The sequence below is a fragment of the Pipistrellus hanaki genome (genome assembly GCF_964339955.1).
Source record: "Pipistrellus hanaki genome assembly, chromosome: X".
Lineage (NCBI taxonomy): Eukaryota > Metazoa > Chordata > Mammalia > Chiroptera > Vespertilionidae > Pipistrellus > Pipistrellus hanaki.
The window spans coordinates 74,066,102-74,077,068 of record NC_140524.1 but is presented as its reverse complement, the minus strand read 5'-3'; the positions used below and the strand labels follow the sequence as shown (position 1 = coordinate 74,077,068).

Below are 10,967 nucleotides of genomic sequence, written 5' to 3'. Positions count from 1 at the left end.
AATGCTACCCTTCCACCTAGTTTAATTCTTCAGTACCTTGCTTTTAGAACAACACGACTCCGAATTCTCTCAAGAATTTTGGTAAGCAACTGTGGGCTATTGAGTTATTTTTCACTTTTTATCTTACAATGGTCAGAACTCATGCCTGTCAAATGCCAGACTTTTACCATCCTTCCTCATGGCCAACCATACCACTAACCCCCAATAAACAACCCCCCCCCCACACACACACACACACACAACAGACACCAGAATTTATTTTGTAATTTATTTTATTGTGGAGGATGATACAGGAAAGCAGCTCTAAGTGAGTGGGAGGAGCTGTAGTGCCCTTTAGTTATCTGGGTCCTCGGTATGTTTTGGGGCATCATGGGATTCTGGATAGGTTGCAAGATTACAATTGGTGTTTGAGGTAGCTAATCAACACAGGAGGAATATCCAGCTGGTCAATGGCTTGTGACTTGTTGGCCTGGCGCAAAGCTCTGCGGATAACTAAACGGGCCTGCGATAATAGTGTTCGTGGAGTGGCTGCAGCAAGGAGAAACAGGTCATGAGAAACAATCCTCAGGGCAATTCTCCCACCAAAGGCTACATTCACACTGCCCTTGCTCCTATAGCCCTAAATGCTCTCTTCTTTTTAAGAAATGTCCCCACCCTCCTTTCAATGTACAGTAGCAATAGGGACCCACTGAGGACCATAGAGGGCAGTGCCAGAACAAGATATCAGGCTACTGCTATCTTTCTACCTTGTCTTGGTGATCTTGTCCCTAATAAGGAATATATAACCTCTTCTTCACTGGGGCTCCAGTAGAGGAGGAAGATGATGTTTTCTGCAATATTTCAGAAGGATTGGTTTGGAGATAATTTGGGGCCCTGAGACCTTCACACCAGAATGCCTATAGGACTGGCCTGCTTGACACTCACCTCGGGCCTGTAGCAGTAATACGGTGCCTTTATTATTTTCCCAGCCCAGGTCCAGGGGGACAGATGGAAGGTAGATGTTAGCACCAAAATCAATTAACAGTTGAACGTACTCGGGATCACAATTATGGTGGAGGCAGATTTCAAGGAGGGTACGTGGCTGTGGGACACGAGCTAATAGGTACTTGTCGGTACAGTTGTAGTCAGGATCTGCCCCATAGAGCAAAAGCAGGCGGAAACAGTCAAGGTGCCCATAGACTGCAGCCAAAAAAAGGGGACCAGAAAATGAAGTTATGTTTGACACCCAGACTGGTAGTTTAACCTTGACATTTGGATCTGCACCATGGCCTAGGAGTTCCTGCAGGATGGCAACAGCACCATCACGTGCGGCTGTGAGTATGGGAGAGCAGTTGTTGTAAACACTTCCACTAGGACAGGCACCAGCTTCCAAAAGCTCATGTACGCAATCTAGATGGCCATGGCTGACAGCGGTAAAAAGTGGTGTCTGTGCCTTGATGTCCAAGCTATCAACGTCAGCACCATGGGCCAGGAGTACCTGCAAACAACTAAGGTGGCCATAAGCAGCAGCCAAGCGCAGGGGTGTCCCAGGAATACCCCAGCCACTCCTACTGTTGATGAAACGTTTGTAACACTCTTGGCGCAAAAGCTGGTCCAAGGTATAGGAGTCATTTTTGTGTACTGCTTCACGCAGAGCCTGCTTCTCCCATGTGTTTGTGTCCTCTTCCCCCTTGTCAGGCTGCAAGAGGGAGAAGATTTTGCTGATGTCCATGAAGTTCATGTTGGCTTATTGAGCAGAACCACTCTCATTATGAGGAGGAGAATATGCCAGATCTGTGGGTGCCAAAAATGGGAAAGAGACTGACAATCCCCATCAAAAGCCTGGATACCAGCCCTTGACCCCCCCCTCCCTCTTCAACATCAGGCTCTTCACTTATGGGTCCCCTGCTTATAACACCTACTCCACCCTATTTTAGGGCGCAGAGATGGCTACCAAAACAGATCCGATATTTTCAAGCTTGCTGTTCTTTGCCTTTGCTGTTCTGTCTGCCCTTCCAATTCCTACTTCTGGGAAGCCCTTCCTAATCAGCTCCTCTGCTCAGGTTTTCCAAAGGATCATAAGTAGACTTCAACTATGAACTTTCTTACCACATTTCCACTTATCTGTGCTTCATTACTGTGTAAACTCCAGGTTGAGGACCCCTGTATTCATCTTGTATTCCTCCACTTCTAGTAGAAGGTACATCATGGCTGGGAATTTGGTAGATGCATCCTCCTTAGTTTAAAATGTGGGAACTAATGATGTGGCCTTGGTCTGACAGTTGCTAGGCCAACAGAATGGTGCTTTGTGATGTTAAGCTCTCATCCCTGAGCATTCTTATATCAATTCTATCCCTTAACCTTGTAGATAAAGGTCAACCTCTTCAAAGTCCCTCAGACTCATGCCCCATGTTTCAGACATCAAAGTTACTTAGGAAACAGATGCAGAGTGGCATTTAATGATTAAATAAAGAGGTGACATTACAAAGAGTGCAAGTCAAGTAAAATTAAGTCAAAAGGATGGCAGGAAATAGGTGAAGTTTCCAGAGCAAGTCCTCTTCTCTGATGACAGCTGGATTCTACCCCAGGACCACTTCAATTCAGGAGTCCCTTTAATTGTCAGCACCTTCTTGAAGCCCATGACTTCTCCATCCCTCTATGTCAGGCCCTTTCCCATACTCTGTGCCCCACCTAGCCTAGAGCCCTGCCTCAACCCTCAACTCATCTCTCTAGATTATCTCCAGACCCTATGAAATCACCCATGGCACAATAACTGACTCAAACTAACTCTTTAACCTTAACAACCATGTTTCTAGTGCTCCAAAATCAAAGTCACCCAACTGCACTTGTAATGTCATCAGCATAGCATAATAGGTTTTTCACAACCTGAGTCTCCCTACTCTCCCATAACATGTAGCCATGGTCTCAGGGCCACACAATTCCTTTTATCTACTATCCAATTCCACCCCACTTTTCCCCCCTGAGACTTCAAGTACACACCTCAAAAACATTTAGGTGGGTTGGTGGGGTCTCCCAGGTGGGTGGGGTTTCCTTCAACTTTATAACCTTGCTTACTCACAAGCATCAAATTCATATATAGTTTTATTATTTACTTATTTCAGGGTGAAATTAAAAGAAGAGAATTTTAGAAACCAGGCAGACCTAAGCTGGCAACTTAGCACCCCCATTTCCTAGCTAATTAACCTTGGGCAGGACTCTTCCCTTCTTTGGTACTTATCTACAAGATTGAAATGATAGTCCCTGGCCTCATGAGTCTGTTAAGATGAAGAGAGCTACAATATGTTAGGTCTTTGAAGATGAACTTCCTCTTCTTGCACCTTCAAACTCCTCACTGGCTCCTCCCTTTCAACCATCTTAAGAAACAAAACAAAACACTTATATGGTCATTTGTTCCAACTAGATACTTTTCCATTCATCTTTTTATTTTTCATCCACATATCCAAAGAGTTGTCTACTGTCTACTTTCCCACCTCTCGTTCTGTTCTCTACAATCTTTAATCTGACACCACTACCCTCAATCACATACTGAGATCATTTGTTTGTTTGTTTGTTTGTTTGTTTAAAGTCATCCTTGTGATTAAATCTACTGACTACTTCTCAAATCTTTCCTTCTCAGACTTCTGGGACATTTTTGCTCACTGAGCACTTCCTCCTAAATAGTCCTCTCTTGGCTTCCTGGTCAGCACATTTTCCTGATTTTTCTCCCCTTTTTTTCTCCCCTGATAGTTATGTTTCCTTATTTATCTCCTTAATCCTCTTCTTTGCAGCCCCATAGTTGTAGCTCTCACATTTATTCTGATGGTTTCAAGTCTATCACTCCAAGCTCTCTCTTTGGCAAAAAATATTTAGTCACTGAGTTTCTTCAGGCCCTTCAAAGTCAGAAGTATCATACCACAACTATCACTACCACTACCACAAAACTTGGTCTATATCTCAGTTCCTTACATCCACCTGGTCAACCAAATCAAAAACCCAAGACTCATTTCAGTCCTTTTATCTCAGTGTCCCACTCCCATCCAATTAGTTATCAATTCCTGTGGATTTAACTTCCTAGAGACATCTATAGACTGCTGCTGTCAGGCCCATCCTCATTGCCAGTAATTTGTTTAGGCCTTTATCATCTTTTGCCTCAGTTATTATAGTAGTCTCCTAGCTAGTTTCACATTTCAATATTTTCTCCACATTGTGGTTAAAATGATTCCTTAAAAATACTCATCTTATCAGCCCAGATACTTTAGCTTGGCTCAGAGGTCCCTCATGGGAAAATTTTGACCCACATCTCCAGCCTTACTTTCTGCTACTCCTCTACTTATACCTCAGGATTCAGTGATGAGAGAAGAGAAATGATGGCTCTCCATAAATATCATGTTTTCTTCTGTCACATGCATTTTTTTCTGATGGATTAGTTCCTTCAGAGTCTATGCTTTTATAGCACTATAGAAGTCATCACACTGCATTATAACGTCTTCTAGATGGGTCTCTTTTGCTCCCATTGCCAATTGAAAGGCATTATAAAGTGGTGATAAAACATGGCCTGACATTCTGCTTTAATCCCAGATCCACAACTTAGTACCTGTGTGACCTCAGGCCTTAATCTCCCTGTGCCCTTTTCTTAATATGCATAAAATGAATGATAGTAGTACCAGTCTTAGAGGGTTATTGTTAGGAATAAATGAGTTAATATAGATTAAGTGTTTAGAATAGCACTTGAATATAGTACTCAATATTTTTACTGTGATGATGTTATCACTTAAGTCTTCTATGACTATTGCTCCCTACCTGAAGTCTCATAATTTCAGAGCTGTAATGCACCTAATAAATCATTTAATTAAAATTGTTAAATCTAGAGATGAGAAAATCGGGTCTCCTAGGAGAGCAGAGACTTTTTCCCAAGGTCATATGGCTGATATTGTCCGTTGTTTCATTAGCAATATATCCAGAATAAACCTATAATCTTGTGATTTTCAAACCTATTTCACCACAGTGGAAGAGGTAACACTGTATTATCCCTATTTTGTGGGTGGAGGAAACTGAGACCTGAGAGGATAAGGGGTTTTCCAGGTGCCTTACAACATGGCAATACCAGAGACAGAAATAGAATACAGGCTTCTCTACTCCTCATCATGTTTTTCTATTGCAACTTGTAAAAGTGAACACATGACTCTCTCCCTTGCCACAAGCAGATTCATATTGCAGCTCCCATAATCCTCAGCTTTGAGGGCTATGCTGAATTCCAGGTACTTGATTCATGGAATGTTTCTTTACAAATCATTTTTTTTTTTTCTGACAGACAGCAAAGGTGCCCTTCTTAATATTCTGGGGATGGGACAGGAGTTGTGTTCAGGAAGATGAAGAAAGCAGGGAGTGTGGAGGAAAATTTGAAGCTCTCACCAAGGTCATATCATGAGCTCACAGCAGGGTCTAATGAGCCTCCAGAGGGAAATCAAGCCATGACCCCCAACTAGCTTGAGCACTTGAGTAGATTGTGTCTTTATAGAGGGGATAACAAAATCTAACTACTCTGACTTGTTTAACCTCACCTTGTTGTGCTTTATTAATCAATAATTATTATGTGACCATTCTGTACAAGGATTTCTTTCCCAATCCCCAAAGTGCTGGGGAGTTCAAATCTTTGTGTGTGTGTATGTGTTGTATGTGTGTGTGTGTGTGTGTGTGTGTGTGAGTGTGTGTGTTATTGGCCTCTGTGGCAATCTGGTTAAATCTCTAGTCCCATTTCAGAATGAATTTTAATATATAAAACACAATATTTAGGGTTAAAGAAAACAAATTATATTGAAATACAACTATTAAAATATTTTAAAAATTACATGATATAGTAATAAATGTTCCTTATAAACACATTAAATAATAAGAGCTAATAATTTCTATATTAGTGATAAGCATACATGGCAAATCCAGAAATCTGTCATAACTGTAATATGAAATGTCTGTCATTTCTTCTCATGACCAAGTTACATGAATTAGTAATAATATTTCCATTTGCTGCCTATATTCATCCTTGAAGAAATGGTAAATTTCTAGTTAGAGACTAGGGGGATAAAAGGTAATTGTCTGTCCCATCTATGTTTTGGATCCTTTGAATTCTAAGGCCCTCTTGAAAGTATATTAATCCAGTTCAAGAGGTCATAAAAGAGAATTGCTAGCTTCTGTGGGCCCCAGAGGAATCCCCCAGGCACTATTAGATTATTTTTAAGACTCACTTTCCTCCCCACATCCTGAGGAGCTCTGTCTGTCCTTCTGCCCTGAGACCACCTTGTGCACTTCCACACAGACTCACAAATACCACACAAGGACATAAAAACAAATAGAAAAACTTCCTGAATTGTATAAGGGAAATTTATCTAAGAAGTAGATCTATTTGGACCCCAAAGCTTAGGCAGACACAGCAGGTAGCCATCATTGTATCCCTGGTTCCCTCTGTAGGCAAGGTTCCCTATAGAAGTCCCAAGTGCCCCCAGATACCAAACCCAGTAGGAACAGCCCATGAGCCTGCAGGTTCACTAATCCATGGAAGTGTTGTGGGACCCTTTGTTCCAGGTACTCACCGGGCTTCTGCCTGAAACTGCACTGCCCACAGTTACCACTGCTCTTGCCTCTATTCGAAGCACTGGACCTTGGTGGTTTCTCCTTGGGAAGCCCCTATTGCCCCAAAGCTGGGTCAGGAGAGACTCTCAGTTCCCACTGTTAACACTGCCTAAAGGCTAGGTGTTAGCCCCTGGGATGACTAGGTCCAGGGTGCTAATTTTAGGCTGCCCTCCACCCCCCCTAAGGGCCGTGTTATCTTACTAGTGTCATTCTGGGAGTGATCCCAGCCGGAGGAAGGGGGGTTGTCCACAGGGAAGTCCTGGAAGGACTGACTGACAGATAGACAGGTGCCTGGTAAGGCTAGGGCTCAGGCCCCTAATGTTTTCCTATGTATCCCTTTCCTACCATTCAAATGAGCTACACAGCTAGACCCCTGAGTTTCCTTCCTCTGGGACAGGGATCTTTTTTTCTCTCCTTCACTTAGCCTCGCTGTACTTCCTTTTACTTTTTTTGAAGGTCCATCGACACATCCCCCCCGCTGCTCTGCCCCCACCTCCACTCCCAAGAGAAAGGAGGAAAGCAGAGACTTCCATAATAAAATTTGTATCAGTAAAGTTTTCTAAAGTTTAATAAGGTCCTGATAATTTACAATGACCTCTCAGTCCACTAACACTCCATGCTCAGCCTGAAGAAAATACCCACAGCCTTCCCACTCTTCTCATACTTAAGGCATCAAACTAGATGACTGTGTCCAGAACTGGAAACTTTGTAAATAGCTCTGCACTTAATAGTATCATTTTATCTTCTTGGTTGACTTTAAATGAAGTGGTAGGGAGATACCTTTAGAAATAGTCACATTATCTATATTAGATGTCACTCAAAAAGAAACTGGGAGCCAGCTTCTACTTTCCTCTGGGAGAAATTACCAGCCTAGCATTTGGTATATAGACCACACCACAAATGATCATGTCATGCTGAGAAACTATCAAGCAGTCACTATTTGTAAGGTTCTAAATTCAGGAAGAACATAAATAAAAATATGATATGGAGTTTCTGAAAGAGTTTGCAGTTTATCAGGACAATAAGACATAGAAACAATTATATTTCACATACTGCAAAAATACCAGAACTAAAAGTTGCTTATAGTTACCTTGTGTTCATTTCAATTCCCTAATTAGCCCAGGGGATTATTGCAAAGTTCTGTGTCCCTAAATGCCACCAAAAACAGTAATGCCTTGACTTTTCCTGCAAAGAGATGCCAGTCTATACAGAACACTTGTCCCAAGGAATCAGAGTCCTCTTTCCTTACCAATCACCAAGGAAGAGAAGGTTCCAATCAGAGAAAATGAAAGGCCAGTGAGGGAACCAGAGCAGTGTTGGGATAAAGCGCTAGCAGTCCTATTTCACATGACTACTTTGGAATCTACACATAAATTTTAATTAGAAAGGGATTTTTTCAAATTTATGAGAAATGTTCAATGACTCCTGCTTAAATGCTTCCAATAGTATGAGACTCTCTACACCCAGAAGCAGCACATCTCATTATTACATATCTCAGTTCTTTTTTCTGCTAAGCCTATATCTGCATCTATGTGCCCCTGAGATTACCTGTTGATCCTATCTTCACTCACCCTTAAGGCCTCAGAAAACAGTCACTTTCATTGCCAAAAAACAAGCCCTTTAGGGGCCTGAACTCAGGTATTCTATCTTTCATGTCACCTTATCTCAGGAAAAGCAGTCCAGCTCCTCCAACTATTTCTTTCAAGCTGCTATCTATGCAGTCCCTTCTCCAGTCTTGTCTGCCACACCATGAAGTAATCACATATCCTGCTTACACATTGACAGCATCAAGGAGTGTATAGGAGAACAGATTACTCCATTGGAAAATGTCCGTGTCCCAGTGAAGTCAGTGATTCTGAGATCAAAAACATAAAAAAAAAAAAATGTCTGCTTCAGCTTCGTTTGAGCCAAGGACCTGTAGCTAGCTGTTCACTATCTGAAGCCTCATGCAAACCTCATTAGCAGCCAATAAATAATTATGATGTTAAAGATGACACAGTAGGGCATAATTCTTTTTAGAAAAGATTAGTAGGATTTTTAACAGCAATTTTTATTGAGATAAAATTTTTATTGAGATAAAATTAGCTCTTTTCATTCAGCATGCTCTTGAGAGTCACCAAAGTTGTTGCATGTATCATTTTGTTATTGTTGTTGTTAATAAGTGGTATTCTATTGTATGTATGTCCCATAACTTGTTTAACCACTGTCTGATGAAAAATATCTGGGTTGTATTTAGTGTATACATTTTAGAATAAGCTTGTCTATGTCCACAAAAAACCTTGCTGAGATTTGGGTAGGAATGTATATATCAATTTTGGGGAAATTTACCACTTTCCTGTGTTGAGTCTTCCAACCATGCATATGGCATGCTTTTATATTTAAGTTCTTAATTTCTTTCTATATAGTCAATCATATGTGTAGTTAGGTGGTTTTGTCATTGTGCAAACATTGTAGAGTGTACTTACACAAAACTTTTTAAGGAGATTGTCAAGGTCTTCAAAAGCTTTTCCTAAACCGTTCACTGTGAATTTTCTTGGAGGTTCTATTTCTATGTTTTCTGCAGCTTTGTTTCCTCTTAGCTCTTCTTTAGCTATGTGTTTCTCTTCCAGTTCCAACAATTCCTCAATAGTAAATTCCTCAGGAACCACTTCTAAGATCCTCTCAATGTCACCCTCATCCATAGCTAGGTTAAAATTGTTTGCCATTTCAATCAATAATCTTGTCAATTTTGGAACCTCCTCATTCTTGGCAAATCATTTGATTCTATGGACAAACATCCTTAGCATCTTTTTTCAGATATCATTAATACACTCTTTGGTGACATCCCCTCAAGCTCAAGCAGGTCTTGACACAGTCATAGATGTACTAATCCTTCCAGAATTGCATCAGTGCCTTCCTCAAGTGTAGCAATAGCCTGGGCAAAGGTCCTCCTCAGGTAGCAGGCCATAAAAACTGCTGTAATCACTTTATTCATTGGTTGGATCAAAGAGGATGTGTTTAGAGGGAGAAACATGATTTTGAAATTGGGATGAAGATTAACAATGAATGATTTCCGGGAACATTATCAACAATAAGCAAAAACTTAAAAGGTATGGAAGGTATGTCATTCTCCACAGAGTACTTGTCCACTTCTCTGGCATAGCAATTTAGATGAGCATATTGGAAGAGGAGTTGAGACATCAATGACTTCTCATTGCTCCTATAATATACTGGCAATGTGTGCTGATTGATATGCTTGAAGACACTGGAGTTTTCACCATGCCAGATCAAGAAGGGTTTCAATTTGTAGCCAGCAACATTGCCTCCAAGAAATACTATTAGCCTATCCTTAAAAGCCTCAAACCCTGGCATTGACTTACCCTGCTTATGGATGAAATTCCTTTCAGGCATCCATTTCCAGAACAGGGAGGTTTTATTCATATTGGAAATTTGCTATGGCAAGTAATTTCCCCCCACAATCAGCTTATCTAGAATTTTCAAAAAATCTTCAGCTGTTTTCACATTAGCACTCACAGATTCACTGCTTATTTTCACATTACATAATGAATAACAATTCTTGAATCATTTAAACTACGTAGAGGCAGCAGTAAATTCAACATAGTATCTGGGTTCAGCTTTTTCTTTCAACATTGCAATCAAACATTTTGCTTTGGCTGTGATTGTCATGGTGCTGAGAAGGATATGCTTTTTTGTCTGGTCTACTATGCAGGTCATTAGAAGTTTGTCTAATATAGGTCCTTCTCACATTTTCATTAATCTTGCTGCCTTCGATGAAGTAGATCCTTTAACAGCTTTTTTCACTTTGTTCTTATTCTTCAAGATTATAGCTATAATGAAATGGGACGTACCTGATTGGCAAGTAATAACCATAACTGATTTTCCACATTTGTAGTTCTTAATTTTAATTTTGTTACAAGTCAATTACTTGACATGGCTATTTATTGGAAACATTAACCATAGATTTGGTATGCTTAGGGGCCATAATGAACAAAACCATATGAAATTAAGTCAAGCACAAGACATGCGGTAAACATGAGATGTATGAGGCTGCTTTCGGCATAAACATATATGGCATTCTATTTTATAACAAACTTTATTTTATAAGTAGAAATAGTATACTCTAAAATAACAATAAAATATATAGTAAATAAATAAACCAATAACATAGTAATTTATTATCATTATCAAGTATAATGTACTGTACATAATTGCATGTGATATACTTTTAAGTGACTAGAAATGCAGTAGTTTTGTTTACACCAGCATCACCACAAACATGTGAGTAAAGCCTTTGGTTACAATGTTAAAAAGTCTATTATAGCACTAAGAGATAGAAATGTTTTTGCTTTATTACAATCTTA

General features: G+C 40.3%; 1 protein-coding gene across 2 annotated transcripts; it reads right to left on the bottom strand.

Moving 5' to 3' along the window:
* Positions 1-269: 269 nt before the first annotated feature.
* On the bottom strand, positions 270-6,717 carry ASB12 (ankyrin repeat and SOCS box containing 12). 2 transcript variants are annotated; one of them, XM_084871224.1, is made up of 4 exons: positions 6,567-6,713; positions 925-1,773; positions 747-830; positions 270-528 (listed from the first exon to the last, which is right to left on the bottom strand). In XM_084871224.1, the coding sequence occupies exons 2-4, from the start codon at positions 1,718-1,720 to the stop codon at positions 395-397; spliced, it is 1,014 nt and encodes a 337-aa protein (XP_084727350.1). In that variant the 5' UTR covers positions 1,721-1,773; positions 6,567-6,713; the 3' UTR covers positions 270-394. The 2 variants fall into 2 exon arrangements, with proteins under 2 accessions (XP_084727350.1, XP_084727351.1); XM_084871225.1 differs by lacking the exon at positions 747-830 and having other exon boundaries at positions 6,567-6,717.
* Positions 6,718-10,967: the final 4,250 nt, after the last annotated feature.

Coding starts and splice junctions, on each gene's coding strand:
- ASB12 (XM_084871224.1), bottom strand. CDS start 1,720: ATGAACTTCATGGACATCAGCAAAATCTTCTCCCTCTTGCAGCCTGAC. Junction 831..924: donor ATTACTGCTACAGGCCCGAG/GTGAGTGTCAAG, acceptor GAAATATTGCAG/AAAACATCATCTTCCTCCTC. Junction 529..746: donor GACAAGATCACCAAGACAAG/GTAGAAAGATAG, acceptor TCCTTGCTGCAG/CCACTCCACGAACACTATTA.